This window comes from Manduca sexta, chromosome 17 (assembly GCF_014839805.1).
Source record: "Manduca sexta isolate Smith_Timp_Sample1 chromosome 17, JHU_Msex_v1.0, whole genome shotgun sequence".
Classification (NCBI taxonomy): Eukaryota; Metazoa; Arthropoda; class Insecta; order Lepidoptera; family Sphingidae; genus Manduca; species Manduca sexta.
In genome coordinates this window covers 8838074-8855226 of record NC_051131.1, presented here as the reverse complement: position 1 = coordinate 8855226, position 17153 = coordinate 8838074, and the positions used below count along the sequence as shown (strand labels likewise).

At 33.3% G+C, this 17153-nt stretch overlaps 3 protein-coding genes across 7 annotated transcripts in view; 2 read left to right on the top strand and 1 right to left on the bottom strand.

Annotated features, from left to right (window-relative positions):
* Window positions 1–16754, bottom strand: part of LOC115443470 (transmembrane protein 17) — a 54836-nt gene extending 38082 nt beyond the window's left edge. The window contains exons 1-5 of one of the 5 annotated variants that reach the window (XM_037439498.1): window positions 16347–16754; window positions 16056–16179; window positions 15213–15326; window positions 14304–14357; window positions 13533–14224 (exon numbers count right to left, since the gene is read on the bottom strand). In XM_037439498.1, coding sequence (XP_037295395.1) covers window positions 14189–14224; window positions 14304–14357; window positions 15213–15326; window positions 16056–16179; window positions 16347–16369 — 351 coding nt within the window. In that variant the 5' untranslated portion in view covers window positions 16370–16754 and the 3' untranslated portion in view covers window positions 13533–14188. Of the gene's footprint in view, window positions 1–13532; window positions 14358–15212; window positions 15327–16055 lie in introns of those variants that run through there. The other 4 variants (XM_037439499.1, XM_037439496.1, XM_037439497.1 and 1 more) reach the window with 4 other exon arrangements.
* Window positions 7266–9439, top strand: LOC115443465 (putative zinc metalloproteinase YIL108W). Its single transcript, XM_030168878.2, has 2 exons — window positions 7266–7425; window positions 7716–9439. Exons 1-2 carry the CDS (start codon window positions 7423–7425, stop codon window positions 9369–9371), a joined length of 1659 nt encoding a protein of 552 aa, XP_030024738.1. The 5' UTR covers window positions 7266–7422; the 3' UTR covers window positions 9372–9439.
* LOC115443469 (glycolipid transfer protein) lies at window positions 9367–13295 on the top strand. The gene is made up of 5 exons (XM_030168883.2): window positions 9367–9948; window positions 10046–10101; window positions 10197–10309; window positions 11258–11408; window positions 12224–13295. Exons 1-5 carry the CDS (start codon window positions 9822–9824, stop codon window positions 12416–12418), a joined length of 642 nt encoding a protein of 213 aa, XP_030024743.1. The 5' UTR covers window positions 9367–9821; the 3' UTR covers window positions 12419–13295.
* Window positions 16755–17153: the final 399 nt, after the last annotated feature.

The window sequence follows — 17153 nt, the reverse complement described above, 5'->3', positions numbered from 1 at the left end:
GAGAGAAAGTAGCTAGCCTACGCAATGATAGGGTCGATGACCGTACTCGAAAATGCTTACTTCTGATAAAAGTGACACATTAACTGCGTGCATTTCATATTCAGTATGTGTGGTCAGTTTCTTGCACGGATGTTGAATGGCCGATGCGATTAGGTCAGGTTGGACAAAGTGGCCATTGTTACAGAGTATTGTGGAGTGTGGAGTGTGCAGTGCAGTGGGCGGGCACGTAGGCAGGGTCCCGTAGCGTCAACAAATTATTAAATACATTAAAAATGCTTCACGCCTAAAGTAATTTTGAAACATTATTTACGATCGAAGATTTATAACACAGCTTTGCTCGCGACATGGCATTTAAAATTTATGAAGTAGATACATCGTTTGGCAATGTTTTGTACTTATTATATGCAAAGCGGACGAATGTCAACTCTAAACAAAACTATTACTTTAAGAAACTTATAAAATACACAACAAGTAACTATTATTACAACAATATAAACAGTAACGTAGAGATACTTATGAATTAACAACGTAACCTGCTTTTTTATTGTCAAAAAAAGTGTAGAAACGCGCGGCATAACAATTCAATCAGATAAGGAAGGGCTCGGCCTAAATCTGAACATGATCAGGGTCATCGGCGAAAGAACAACCGCAATAAAATGGTACTAACATTCTACAACGAATTTTGTAACAGATCGTGCAGTTTTTCTATTTCGCGGGTTAATAACAATTTTATTACATAGATTAGAAATATATTATTTAGTAAATGCAGGTGGGATATATATTCATCTATTTAACGCATTTTTTGTTTTACGCTTGAATAATTCTACGGACTTAGCAATAAGTAAACAATAAAAAATACGACCCCTACAAATCGATCATGAATGATTTAAACAGTGAAACACATGTGCGCAGTTGTTACATAGGTCGCATAATCGTATATTAATTTATTGCATTTGCATGAGAAGTTAGACGGCCGCGGCTATCGGTGGGTGCTTGGTACGTGAAGTGGTACTGGGTACCCAGCAGTAGCCGCTCGGAGCACGTGCCATGGAAAATCACAGAAAACAAGGACACAATGCAATGGTTCATTCAACCGGACGTTATTATTCAACGAACGCACTGTGATGAAACTACGGAGATCTTCATTATTATTAACAAAGACCGACGTTACGAAATATTGGACCATGTATGGCGTAGGGAACGTACCGGGCCCTGAAACGCTAGCCACAGAAACAACGTGCAACCCGCCCTGTGCCCTAAATGACAAACAAAGCTCAGTATAACAAAACACAACATTAAGGCAATGCGATGGAAAATATTTCCGCGTACTTTCGTCTCTCATTGGGATCGTAGTGAAAGTTTATAATTATATTGATTCATAAATTTGAAATGAGTGATTTTAATAGTCATTATATTCATGAAACATTTTTAATTATAACAGTACTATTTTAATGTTTGTTACAAAAAAAAATAGTTGTACAACATTGCACTATAGTTTATTCTGTACAGGTGTTTTATGCGCTCTATGTAGGTATAGTAAATTGTATAATTATTAAAATCAGAAAATTTTGAGACTTTATAAAAAAAGTCGAAACAAACAATAATTAAGCTTACAGGACCACACACATAAAAAAAATTACGGTCTTAGATTTACATTTACGTAAAAATTAAATTGCTAATACAGTTTACATATTATAACGTTTTTTGATAAGGCGTAACAATGTGTCCCCACTTAAATAATTATTTAGAAGTCAAGTCTTTTTTATGCAGTTGGTACAAAACGAATACGCAAACAGCAGCGTTTAAACCGCAAACATATTTTACCGCAGTGTTTAACAAATTAAAAATCTCCTTCACTTTAAAAAGATACTGTAATTACTTCCACATACCTTAAATAACCTAATAAATATAACTGTTCCAATTACTCTTACCATTGGTTGATTTATGTATTAAAATATTGTATGGAAAACAATTGTCAGAGTACGGGCATAATATTTGTCGTATGCTATTCTATAAAAATAAGTTTGTCATGAAAAATCCTCTTTAGTTGATATCAAGATATCTCTTCGTATTATAATATGGCGTTTCTTTAAACAAAAGGAAACAAAACATATGAAGAAAAAAAATGGAAAATATGGTTTTCTTCGTATGTTACAAAGGGTATTTGCTCTCGAACACACGCCTCCATAAGATAGAGCCGCACCTTCAATATCATAATTAAGGAATCATTTATAACGCAAATAATTACCATGAAAATCGACACAGAATTTATACATATCCCATAGATAGGGAATTAAAAATATAATATAAACTACCGGTATTGAATAACGACTGCTTTATAAGACACCCAAGAATGTAATCTCTTAATAATAGTATATTATGAAGTAAGAATTAAGAAGTCCCCATTTTGGAATTACCAATTTCCTTAATAAATATTTTAATCAAAAAATCGGCTACGACATCGATGTTCTCAACTTAATTCTTAAAACTTAAAATGAAGAAATTAACTTTTTCATTCACGCAGCTTACACAATGATTATGATAATAATACCCCCCTTTAAAAGCTTTACGCAAAGTCAAATCAACTTTATTTCTATTCCATTAATCATTTTTATTGGCTACGAATACATAACTCTTGTTGCAGGTACTTAAAGTTAAATGAGAATATGATTAATGATTATTTACAGTGGTTCAATGATTTTTAAATTTAGAATTAATTTACTTCTAGTTAAAGTGTTTATACGCACATGGTCGATTTTATTTAGATGACTATTCCTTTATATGGATTTAAATGCTTGTCAATAGGTGAAAGTTATTAAAAAGTAGTCTATATTTACTCTTTTATAACATAAGAAGATTGATGGACAAACTAGAAAAAGGCTGGTTGTACGCTTTATTATGAATGTAGGTAAACGACAGTTTCGTAGCAGTTGATGTGCTACACATAAAGCTTATCTATAAAACAATTTTAAAACAATGAACAGTAGGTACGTCACAGCGAACGGTAGCGTGGAGAAATCTAAACATCACAACCCTAAATAAAACACTATTTGTATGCATACCGAAACGACAAACGCAGCCAAAACTGAACGGCTATGTGATGGTGTAACCGCGTGAGTAAGGTAGTAATGGGCCGGGTTCGTTCGCCGATAAAAGCGAAAGTGCTGCGTTCACTGGGACAACGACCGGCTCCTGCGGCAGCCCTGTCGGTTTCCTGTAACGAGCTCATCGTCATCAAGGCGGCTGCGTCACCAGACCTGCGATTGGTCAGCCTTAGTGTCAGGCACACGCGCGGAATAGCAACGCGGCTGCAAGCGGCAACCTGCCTTTATTTATTATAACGACTACCTAATGACGGGTGCAAGCATTTGCATATGCCGTACTGTATTTAAAATTAATGAGATGATTATCTTGTCGGAAGTTGCTTAGGTTGCATTCTGTTTTACCGGGATAGGATAGGGTTATAGATGCGGATTTATTACGCAAGCTGCTATATAAAATCTCTTACGGAAAAGAGAATTGAAGAATGGAAATAGCATAATGCGAACCAATTTCTCCCTCGCTCACACATGAGCATAAAACAAAAAGGAGAATGTCTAATTCTTAAAGCAAGTAACTGTTATTGTTTTCTTTCTTTGTTAACGGTGTATTTGTACTAACCAATCAAAACGATTTACAAACATGGAAATTATAATCTAACGCATCTTTAATAATAAGGAAATAATATTTTCAGCAATTGGTAAAAACTAGAAGATATAGAGTCCCTCTATGAATCTTCGTATACCTAATGTTGCAGATAAAATGCTTACGTACTAAAAGACTCCAGCACTGGTTTCTTAGTAAAATATATCATTTTATTATTTTACTTACTTTAATAATTTTTTGGGACGTTTCAGCAAAATATTAAGTTTGCCGAAACATTTGTAATCGAAACTCCATATTGGAATTTTTATGGATATATTTTTTGAGCTTACCCGAAGATCATAATTTTTTACCGCAGTGACTGTAGAGGACAAAGTTAATCTTGCTTCAAAGATAATTTTAGTACTAGGTAAAACATCTGCGTCTTCCTCTTTAAGTAGAGGAAAATGCAGACAAAAATGTAATAAATAAATACGCACATTTTATTACAAAAAATATAGTTACTGTATATAATACATTTTATTTGAATACCTACGCGAATTGAAAGTTTCAGAATGTTAGAAAAAACAATTTTTAATCTTTTTATAAATTTTAAAATCAGCTTTCTGCAGATATTTATTTACGGACGATTCCATTGAATAATCCCAATCTTAAGTGATTTCAAGTTTGTCAAAAATGTTTCAAATCAAAATACGATTGCTTCATTTTCGCGATCGATCTGAAAATAACGATTGGGATCGTAAGTACATATTTATTTGTACAATATCTTGAATTAGTCCGCTAGGTTCTTTAGAGGACCTTTTTTAGCTTAGTACCTATCCGCTTCACGAACTAAGTTTTTTTTTTCATATACGTACATTGCAAAATGACCCCACTGATGATGGTAATTGGTGTCGGGTCAAATAGAACGTCGACTGACGAGAGCTTTACCCCTCGGCAGTCGACACAATTATGCCGGCTTTTTGAAACCGTATATACAAAGGCTGATCCCGGAACGCGACACACTTACTTGGGCCATATGGCGTTTAACGTCTTGTGTACGGTTGTCACTATCTAGGCGGATATAAAGTATATCCTACCACCAGCAAGTCAGTTAGTCTGACCAGCTACGACATTGTTAAAATTGATGACTTTACTCCCGCCGGAGGCTAGCGTCAACTAAAGCCGCCACTAACCAGTGCCTACTATAAAACCGAGATGATAGCTAGCCGTTGAGTTTCGTATTGAAAATAAGAAACCCTAAAGCCCTAATACTTCCATCTGTCCGTAATTAGTATCCTTTCATTTGTAGTAGGTATTCTTATATTTATTTCAGTGAGAAATACATATAAAAGAAAGAAACTAGATTTTTTTTATGGATAAAATCAACAACTACTCACTTAACCGATTTTGAAAATGTTTTCACTTATAGGAAGCAACGTTATTACCCCTGAGTACTATAAGTTATTTTTATCCCAGAGGCGTTAACACGCGCAGAACCGGGGCGGAAAATGGGTGCATTATATAAACAGCTACATAATATATTTTATAAATAATTTACGAAATATTAGATTATAATATTTTAAGGAGGAAGGCTATTTGCAAATCAAATAAACTTTCATACTCTAAGCTCACGACGAAGCCCTACCAAAGCAGCTTATAAATCACAACTTGGCGAAAACATAAAATTACACCCCCGATATATATTTTTATCACGAAGCCAACGAACCAGGAAAACCCATGCATCCTTAGAATATATTATTATTGCACACCAAAGACCTTATACCATCTAGCATCCCTTTTTGGCTCTACCTTATTTTACGATAAATTTTGCATCAAGACAATAGTCAATTTTGCATCTATAGTCAAGTTTAAGTATCGCTTCCTTAATCTAGTCCGAGAGAGTTCGATTTCCAGGTTGTGCAACTCCTAAGTTTTTCTAACACATTGAAATCAGCACTATAATCCTAGGTGTAAACTTGAGACCGGAAGCCCATTGCAACAATTTAATCAAAAGCTTTAGAACGCGATTAAAAATAAAATTGGTAACTCTCAAAGATCATGTGAACCACAGATCGAAACATATTATAAGATTATGATTCGGGTATAAAAAACCGCGATAAAATCCGTAAAATAGCTTCATTTTGATGTCTAACATTCGCGTAAACATAGGAAATCATCGACATGATTCGGGTACATCTAAGTGTGCTCTACCATTTATTCGTTGCGCACCTTTAGTCTATATTGTGCTCTAAACGATGACATGATATTTTAAAAATATAGGTATATTTTACTTTAGAAATATATATATTTTTATAGTTTTTCAAATTAAAAAATTCCAATGGGATAATTTCCACAAATTGAAAATTTTTATCGATAATGGTGAAAAGGAAAATTTCCAAGTGGATCAGTTCCACGAAGTAGACATTATGTGAGACATACCTACTTACGCCGAAATAAAATTGCGGATGACGTAAACACCGTTCTTCCATGTGCTCAACATGTCGTAATATGAAATTTTCTTTATCCGGTTGCGAGGGCCATTTTCCCGCGGTATTATCCTGTTTCTATTCATGTGTTCGTCATTCATACTCTCGAGATATTATGCCTCCCTAAGAATAACTTCCACAAAAAAGCAATTCCCATTGATAATAGATAGAATTTGATATTACACAAAAAAAAATTGGGACACTTCCATTACAAAAGCAAACTATTTATAACATTACAGCTGTTGGAAATATTCGTATTCATACCATTCGATTCGCCTTATAGAGTTTGTATCAAACCGGACGATTAGAGACAAGGCTAACGCGATTACAGTAGGCGCTTTGTATCGACGGGAGTTTTGATAACTCAGAGCGGGCAATTTTAATGTGGTTGTTCGAAGCAATCAATACTAACAAAAGTACCGTATTGCGCCATGGTGCTGATGCTTCGTGCATGCAAAATATTATCTTAAGGTTCCTGATCTAAACTTCAGGCAACGTTGTTTTTGTATTACTATTATGTCTCCGATGTTTTTAATAGCTAACTTATGAATATCTTAAAGGTAGATAAGCCCTTTCATTCATGCAACCTTCCCAATTTCTTGACATTAGGAGTGTTTCCTAATAACAATCAGATTAGGCTAAAGAGTTTGTTGAGCCATGGGAACTTCATTTCTTAGCTAATGTAAGTGTGCAAGTATAAGTGAGGTTAGTTTGAGTCCTAAAGATGGAGCATGGTCGATATAATGTCACATAAAAGAGTCTAAATCATAAAGAATCTATACTAATTATTTGATTGGCGAGTATAAATGGTTGATTAACCTTAAAATAGCATTATGTTTTTTAAAATCAGATTTCCAATTACCTACTTCATAATAAATTGATTGTTATAAAAAAAGTAGAGCGATCGCTATGATCATTATTATTGCCACAAACTCTACTACAGATAGATATTGATACAAAAACAACAACGACTCTCATAAACAATGAAAGAAACAAACAACAAAGAGATGAGAGTTACGCAGTGTCGTTTGTTGTTGGCTGGTGCATTGTTCAAATTTCCCTCTTGCCAATGGAGACAGCCAGTCGCGTACCTGTCTGGCGGACGCAATCGTTACCGAGGCGCGTCGGTCTGCATCGGCGGGCATGCGCACATCAGCCGCGCTAACGTTCGACCAAGCTTAGTGGGAAGTGAGGAGGAACGGCACTGCACGCCGCCTGCGAATGGTCGCCGAACCAACGCCGCCGCGCCGCGCCGCCCGCACCCGCAGTCCTCCCGTCGCGCCGGCTCTGCGCGCTACACGCTAACCGCATCATGGTGAGTCATTGCTAAAGTGCGAAACTATTCATTTGCGACGACCTTTAAAGTTTAGATACAGAATGAAATAAAACGGATTGCTCCACTTCATTCACTAAATGTTAATCCGTGAAATCATCCTACATATTTACACCATCGAATGATCAAGATATCTGCTATAAAATATCTTAACCCAATTATGTGTGTATTGAATATAATAAAAGAAATCGAGAAGACTGCGTAGTGTTAATGAAGGTCAAACATCTAACACATTGACAACGAAAGATTTAACAACATCCAACGAATTTCAGGTAATGGACAACCGAATTAACGAAGATGCTGAAAATGAGCACAACTCGTCCATTTTCATAACAAACTTCCAAAATGGAGACAATGTCAACTATTCGGTTGTTCTTGTCAAAGGTATAATTACGAGAGGCAATTCAAATAACCAAGACAAGCTAATTTGTACAGTAACGAGCAACGGTGTTCAAAACACTACCGAATGGAACGTGCATAATGGTGAATTCAAAGTTATAATTGAATTAAATAGAGGTGAAAATGTTATAATATTGGAATACACAGAAAAACAAAGAAAAACAATTATTCTAGACTACACTCCAAGAAAAACTAATCTCAGAGTCACTCCAGTATACATTATATGTCAAGGACATGATGGCTGTTTTCAAAGCCCATCTGATATTGACAACAGCATAGAGAGTGCTTGTACTAGAATAGCACTCGGTGCTAAGCTCATTCAGAGTATAACAGCTGAAAAATTGTTTGAATGTGGCATTGGGCGGAAAACATTCCAACTTGAACATGAAGTCAATCCAAAAAAACCAGAATGTATAGTGTTCAAAAGCGGACTTAATGTTAATAAGGCGAGAAAAATGAAACAAGCTGAGCTATGGTCATATTTTGGCAGAGAACTAATGCTTTCAGATCTCGGAAGTAATGAAAGAAAATATTTGGCCTTTATTTCATGTACAAGGTTCAAAGGTACTGATATTGATAAACCAATGACACACGAAGAAGTTGTTTCGTTGACAGAAGCTTATGCTGCGTTGGGTGGTGGTGGCCTCGCACTTTTTGGGACAGCATGCTTATACACATGGCCCACAAGAGTCGACGAAATTGTCCCAAAATTTTTAGATTCTAATCCAGTTAACTGGAAACGATTTATGGATGACAGTGGATACCGTGGAACCTTAGGAGGATGTTTTGCAACAACACTTGGGTCTGTATTTCACGAATTGGGCCACACGTTTGACCTCGGACACACAAAAGACGGAATCATGGGCAGAGGTTTCGATAACATAGACAGAGTTTTTACAGTTGGAGAAAAAAGGTCAGCCTTAACAAAGGACAACATGAATAATTTCAGTGGAAAACCGGTGCAACATTCCACTGTTTCCCTTCAAAGAAATATAAGTGTTACGATGAACGTGGCGGAACCGCTGCGGGTCTTGGGACCAAGAAGTAAAACCACACTGGGAAACTTTGCATCAATGTCCAAATCTGATATTATAAGAAGAAGTCCAAACGTTACTCCAATAACAAGACCGTCTAGTGTGTATTCAAGTATAACAAACAAACTCTCTGATTCAAAGAAAAATATCAATCGAACTAATGGAAACGATTCTATTTATTGGACGCGAAATTGCGCAGTATTACTGTCTTACCATCGGTGGTTCAACAATGAATATGGTAGAGAACGACAAGCCATAACACGATATTTGAAGTTTGACAAAAATAAAATGATGATTATATCAACAGCAGGCATAAGAATAGTAGAAGTAAGAGATGAATCAAATGGAATGGTTTTAGACTCTTACGAGTTTACGAATTTGTTGCCAGAAAAGCGATTTTTAGTTCCATTTACATTTTCGCCTAAAAGCAATGTTTTAACAATAGTGGTAGAAGATGATTTGGGAAATGTGCTGAAACAGACGTTCACTTATTAATCAAATGATTGTGCTGTCGAATCGGACAATAAAGTGTAAATATATGAAAAAATAAGTATTATACGTCAGTGAATCGCTAAACACATAAATGTCTTCAGTCTAAAAATTTAAGAAACATAAGCCAACATTTTAAATATACCACAATGAAAATCAGATACCTGTCTGCGGACGTACAGACAATGGGGGAATCCACACTATATTGAAAATAATTAGTTATGAATAGGTATCCGTTAAATTATGCTGTAAAGTGGTATCCCTGTTATAAAGCAGGCAACTGGATTACAAGACGTCCACAATGACATCAACATTGTTTTGGTTGTTTTCTATAATCAGTCTTCAGAAGTACCTATCATTCTCTAGTTATAAATTAATCAAGTGAATATGTGATAAATAAGTAGTAGGTAAATAGGTGAACGTGGGTTTTCCTTTTTTAAAGTACAAGACTAGAAAATGGCAAGCAGCTCGACTGGGGGTGAAATTGTTTTTGGTAATATAAAACCTTTTCCACCGGTTGTAAATGGAAAGATAAATATAGTGAGCTTCCTCGAAGCGGCGGATGATTTAGTGTCTCTAATTGGTATGTACTATGTTGCACATTATATTTATGAAACTATTTTTATTGTTTTCAAATTTAAATCCAGTAAAGACACAAATGCTACTGTTCCCTGTTACAGAGCGCCTTGGCACAGTATTTGCACCAGTTAAGTTTGACATGCAAGGAAATATTGATGTGAGTAAGGTTATTTTATTTACTGAAGGCTCAAATAATGAATCATCAACATGCAATAATTTAATGCTCACTATTTATTGCAATATAATTTTCAGAAAATAAAAAGATTTTATCAATTTGATGAAAACTCCTGTCTGCTAGAATTGATGCTTGAAGAAAAAAATAATGGCAAGGAAACAGTAGCAGAAGGTGTTTTATGGCTAAATAGGTAATATTTTAATATATAGTAGTATTTTTTGCTTGTATATACTTATATACAAACTTACTAACATGCTAGGCAAGCTACTTTATTTATTATTCAAAAGAGTAAATGTTTTTTTGCATGTTAAATCAATATTTTGAGGCAATATAATTGCTGAGGCACTGTAAATTATATTTATTTGGGTTTTCTTAAGATTTTCTTTTAGTAAAACTGTTTAAAATTAGAGAATAATAAAATTATTACACTTATAGATTTAGAATTATAACTTAATAATAATATCAGCCCTGTATTATATACTTGCCCACTGCTGAGCATGGGCTTCCTCTACTGCTGAGAGGGATTAGGCCTTATTCCACCTAGTGCGGATTGGTAGACTTCACACACCTTCGAAATTCCTATAGAGAACTTCTCAGACGTGCAGGTTTCCTCACAATGTTTTCCTTCACCATTAAAGCGAACGATAAATTCACAAAGAATACACACATGATTTTAGAAAAATCAGAGGTGTGTGCCCTTCGGATTTGAACCTGCAGACATTTGTCTTGGCAATCCGTTCCACACCCAACTAGGCTATCGCTGCTTCTAACTTCGAATTATAACTTAGCTATATAGTATTAATTCTGTATAATGTGCTACTTACTTTCTTTGTTATGCTTTTGAAGTTCTATTATCAATTGTATAAGCAAAAGACAGAAATAAACCTTGAAGAATGTTATCTCTTGAATAGTTTTAACTGGATATCAAATTTAAATATGTTATTTCTCAAGGTTAATATAACTCGTTTGAAATACACAAATACCTTATTTAAAAATCTTAAGTATCTGTAGCTTTGATACATAAATTAATTAATAAAAATATTTAACATGTAATACAATATTCCTACCTAGAAATAAATCATGCTGTTTAATTAAAAAAATTGAAATGCCTTCTATATAATATTGCTTATATTTTCAGGGCATTGTTGTTTTTTGAGTTGGTGTTTCTGGAGACATTAAAACATTTAAAAGCAGAGTGCTATGATGTGAATATGAAAAATGTTTTCACATTAGCATATGAAGGTTCTGTTAAGAAATACCACAACTGGGTTACACAGCAGCTGTTTACAGTGAGTGCAATTTGTTACTCTACTTATTTAATGCCTATGCCATTAGCATGATAGAATATTTCACAAAATAAAAGTCTCACTATGTACTTTTCCAGGTATATAGTTTATAGAATATTAATCCAATCTAAGGTCTATGTATATGCTATTTTCATACAAATCCTTCCAACATTCATGTTCAATGCTTACTTTGAACAAAAATACATACAGATATTGCATTAATAATTATAAAGTAAAGTAGTAAGATCTTTCAAATAGTCTCATGTTTTTATATTTATTAATACCCCACCAAATGCTTTTATAGTGTTATATATTTAAATGTATTAGAAATACTATATATTTATGGCAGATAATAATCTTATTTATTCATGATTCTTCTCTCAGATGTCAAGGCTCAAAATGTTATAGTCTGACCAGAAAATAAAAAAGACTGCTTTATTGATGCCATTTTTGCTATTTATGTTCAAGTTAATGTCTGGAAATCTTACCCACCCATGGTAAGGTTTTTATTTGCCTGAGACTATACAGTAAACCTGTGATAATCCAACAAAGATTTTGGTACACTGAATAATTTGTCCGACTACAAGGTAATGCCATTAGGCACTTATAGTCTAGAACGTTTTAGAACGAAGTACCTCAGAAAAATTTATGTCTACCCTAAAGTACTACATGATTGTGTATTAACTAAAAAATCCATCAGTCTTGTTAAATAATGGGGCACCGGATTACATGGCTGGTTTACTGTATGTAGTCTGTAACTGCAATATTTATTTTAGGTATATTCTCTATTATTAATTATACCCTTTTAACATTTTCAGGTCATCTGCAAAATGAGACCCACCTTGCCTCAAGTCATGAAGTGTTTTGAGGTAGAAGATGTGAAAATATTTCAAATAAAATTGGCAAGTTTCAATATAACATTGCATTTAGTTCGATGTAAGATTGATGATTTCTTTAGAGATAATAATTTATTTGGTGAAAAACATGATTGTCCAAATCATCAGATGATTTAAGATAGGATTATGTATCTTAATGTGTCCCTAAAAGTAATTGTATGTAATTAACATTTACACAATCAACATACAATATGAGAAAAGGATGTGAATGACGAGTCATGAAAATCATAATTAATACTAAGAGTGTGTACTGTAAGTGCCGTGTTGTATAAGTAGTGCTAAAGAGGCTATAAATATGGATAATCTAGATAAATATTTAGTTTAACGACAATTTTGTAATTGCATTAAAACAGAAACAGATTTATTATTGTTTTGTTATAATTTTGTCATGACATTTTTAATATTCAATACTCAGTGCCTTGAGGAATGTTTGATGGCAAAAGTTTAAAATTATATGGAAACATGTATTCAGATATTACACTAAATCTTATTAAGAACTTATATTTGATACAAACGTAATGTGTAGGTACTTGTTCAGTGAGAGGTAAAATTACCAATTAATTGTTATAGTATTTTGTAGTGGTGCTCAGAATGACAATTTGTTTCAAATTGTTTTAAAGATGAAAAATACCAAAGGTTCTAAATTTATAAAATATTAGCCCCCTCCTATTTTTTATTCTTAATTAATATTTCCTCTATATCACTTATTCATCTCAATTTATGTGAAACTAAGGAGAGCTGATATTTAAGATAAAAAATATATGTCTCTGTAATGAACTTATTAATCTTTTGAATGCCTATGTTATACTAATTACTTTATATTGTAATTATGTTATAAACTATACATGTGTGTCTTGTGTATTAACTTGTAAAATTAATTTAATACCAAAGCTTTGCATACTTTTAGCTTTCTAAATCAAAGCCTAAATTTATGTGAATCCATGTGTTGTCAGCATTTAAATGTTGTATAACAACAATAAAGTCTTAAAATGCATGATTTTTTTTTAACTATTGGGACCAACCTGTCTCGTCAACTATCCTAGGCCTGGCACCCACTGTGGAACAGCACAGCAAGGAACTCTGCGACATTGCTAATATCCAAAAGCATATTGGTTGCCAAAACATTAACCGCTCAGTCGCCCCCCATGGCTGGGCGGTAGTAATAAGGGACTATATCCACGACAAAAAAAGTTGCCAATACATCCATAAGAGTGCTAATGCCTTGTTTTAGTAGCCACAACTCTTATTAATAAATTAACAATGGGATAGCATTACTGTAATTCATTTCACCATTATTAATTAAAAAATCTCCTGCCACGCCAACTAAAGATTAAGTGCCAGACCTAATTCAGGATAATAATATACTTTTGCAACTTTAACTACACAATTTTATTGAGTATACATTAATTACAAGTTTTTAAATCTAGCAGAGTTGTTAAGGAACTTGAAAGACAAGTATTATGAGAAATATATTGAAACATGAGCTTGTGTTCATGGCTCAACAGCACAAAAGGGATTTGGAACTAGATATTAACCTCATGGTCTGATAGATAGTTTCATACAGTATATACTTTATAATTTATAGGTATTTAGCACATTTTATGTTTTAAGAGCAGGCGTAGTGACTACCATCCGAGTGATTGAATTTTCAAACAATTTTATAGAAAAAAATCATACAAGTATTTCATTAGAAATTAAAGCTGCTGGATTTTAATAGATAACATTCATAGAAAAGAAAGCATTATATTTCCACCTTTTATTATACATCCTTAATAACTATGACTAGTACAAAGATCTTGAGCGATAATTAAATATTATGATACATTTATTTACACCTGTCTCTTGGGTGTGAAAAATAAATTTCTTTAGCTAAAGAAGATGCCCGTTTTAAAGCCAAATAGCTGTAGACAACCTCTGCAACTGCTAACAACCACAGCATGGTATGTAGAGTGATTTCAGCTGGTGTGTTCAACAAATATGGATTAAACAGGAAAAAACTAACCAATGGCATCTGCATGAGCAAAGTCAACATCAGGAAACCTGCCAACTCTGGAACCTGGAATTAAATAATCCTCAGTTAATTAACAATGAAAAAGAACTTTAATCCCTCAACATATAAAAATTGGATATTACATGAAAGGCTATTTAGACCTTCAAATTTCGCATTTGCTTATTGCAAACTTTTGCTTAATATTTGCTTGAAATTTACCCATATTTAAAGACTCGATCTCAGTGGGAACTTTTATAAAATATATAGTTATAAAAAAGTATACAGGAAGTAAACCTTAAGACTTACTGAGTTTTGGTGCACAATTTGTGATTGACTGGATCATTTTTACTTCTAGTATTTAAACCATGGATATACCAAACTTTTGGATATTTTTGTATGTACTTATGGACATACAGTAAATTAGCAAAAATGAATTATGATGCTATATTAATTTCAGAATTCATTATATTTGTTTGTTTGATTTTTTGTCTTAAGAAAATGATATTACTTAGTAAATAAATAGATCTTATTGCTAGCTTTTAGAGAACATAATTGGTATTAATCTCATTAGTACCTACCGTCCCTTAGCTAATCCCTAACTCAGCAAACTGAAAGTAAACCAAATAGACTCAAGGAGGCCACTATATTGGTTACATTTAATCTTAGGTTTAAAATCTTTAGATTTTGCTATGTGAAATCATGAAAATGAATAAACCTTTGTCCCCTTCTCATATGTCACACTTCACTAACAAAACCAGCCCCCCCCCCCCCCCCACAAGTGTGACGTAATTTACATATTCTGTTCACTGCAAAAAATTCCATGCTCACCTTTTCAGCTACGACAGATATGCGAGGACCCCACTGCAGTTTACAGATCAATCCAATATGCAAGAATTTGGTTTTAAAAATAATACAACTCACCCTGCATGACAAATTTCCATATTGTCCAAGATATATTCTTGCAGATTCAATAAAGATTAGCAAAATGAAGACAGTTATTGATAGATATTTTGAAAGATGTCCAAGGATGTTGAACTGGAAAAAAAAAATATAAATTGATGGTATGGTAATACAGTCAATAGTGTGTGTGCTGGAGAGGTGACATGTATAGGTCTAACAATCCCTGAGCCTGGTTGAGGTTGATGGCTAGCACATGAGTCTTATTAATAGGTGCACTATATGGACTGATTTTGCTGTTCACAATTTCATTCTATATGTTATATGAAGTCACTGTTCATAAAATATTAATATCAATATTCTAGAACACAGGAACTAGCAATACATTCATTTGTCAGCATTTGTTTACACCAATATTATTCTTAATAAGCAATTTATTGTTTGTAATTTAACTACAAATTAACCAACTTTACCACCTTCACATACATTTACCAGTAAGAATATTTAGAAATATTATATTTAATAATTTTAAAAATAACATTTCTTAACATTCTAATCTATATTTCATCCACGAATATACTTAGTACAATGAGCAACTATATATTTATTTATTAAATAACATAATTTTCAAGAAGCTATGTTCACTCAGCAGTTACTAGTTACTCCTAAAGGTTCAATGTATTTTCTAGTTATGCTCAAAACAAAAATAGAACAGTAAACATTGGATTGTTTAAAAGAACCAGCGAATCTTCAATCAGCAGTTATTACTTTATCAACCCATAAGAAAAATCCGGAATTCTATTTCTAAGTAATTTACTGTGATGCGCTTCTGCTACAATTAAGGTTTTTAAAGCTATTTCTATTTACCTTGACGTACAAGAAAAACGAAACTACTGCGACCCACACCACGAAGAGGTATGTATTAAAATAAAGGCATTTTTGTAGATGCAACATAGTTCGATATTCCATATTGATATGCCCCAAGAATATGCTGTAAAAGAATAAATTGTAAATTTCTTACATGAGTTTCTAATAAGTGTTAAAATATCTAGATTCACTCAAAGAGAATTATAATATATATGGAAATAGTCCATTGAAAATAATTATTATCAAATTAATATTTTGACTGAAAAGAAATTCGCAACATTCAATTCAAACCTAAGATTCAAACAATTTTTCATACAAAGTATAGAGTTATTGGTCTCTGGTATAGAGTAAGTAATATACTACATACGAAGGGCGGCACTTAGTACCAGGGTGACCACCTCAAAAATCGCGAATCTGCCTGACCCTGGCAAAAAATCTGCCAAAATCTGCCTAACCCAACTCCAGAATATATCTAAAATATGCCATCATATTATAGCATCCATGAAGACGGGTATAAATAAATTAAATACTATGTATTCAAAGGAATTCCTTTATTGAACTTGAAACATTTGACTTTTTTTTAATTACTCCATTCACTACATATTTTTATGTGTCACTCTGGTCGGTACGAACGCTCGTATTTTCTCTTCATCATACACGGAAAAACAACTGCACACATTAAGGCGATACCTCAAGGTCCATTTTCATACATTTTGTTTCGGCTTTAAATTTAATATGACGAAATTTTAAAGGCAGAAATATCCATGATTATTAATTATTTTTACATTTTTCTTTCAACTGCGAGAACTAATCACTAACTAGACGTGAATTTAAATTCTTTACTTGCCAATACTTGTTTAGTTACCCAGATTAAAGCCGAAACAAAATGTATGAAAATGGACCTTGAGGTATCGCCTTAAACGCTAAAATAATAGCACAGGAAATCCCCGTACTATGCCCGTGACAAAAGTTGCTAGCTCAGTAAATAATTTCCTACCAAATATATGCATAATAAAAAATAATGTAAATAATAAGCAACAGAAAATTATAAGGATTCAATTTATATATAATAAAGATAGAGATTCAAAAATAATAAAG

What these genes read in the sequence shown, in the direction of transcription:
- LOC115443469 (XM_030168883.2), top strand. Translation starts at nt 9,822, where the DNA reads ATGGCAAGCAGCTCGACTGGGGGTGAAATTGTTTTTGGTAATATAAAA. An exon ending in ACATGCAAGGAAATATTGAT is followed by an intron (nt 10,102 to 10,196) that starts GTGAGTAAGGTT and finishes TATAATTTTCAG; the next exon opens with AAAATAAAAAGATTTTATCA. An exon ending in TTACACAGCAGCTGTTTACA is followed by an intron (nt 11,409 to 12,223) that starts GTGAGTGCAATT and finishes TAACATTTTCAG; the next exon opens with GTCATCTGCAAAATGAGACC.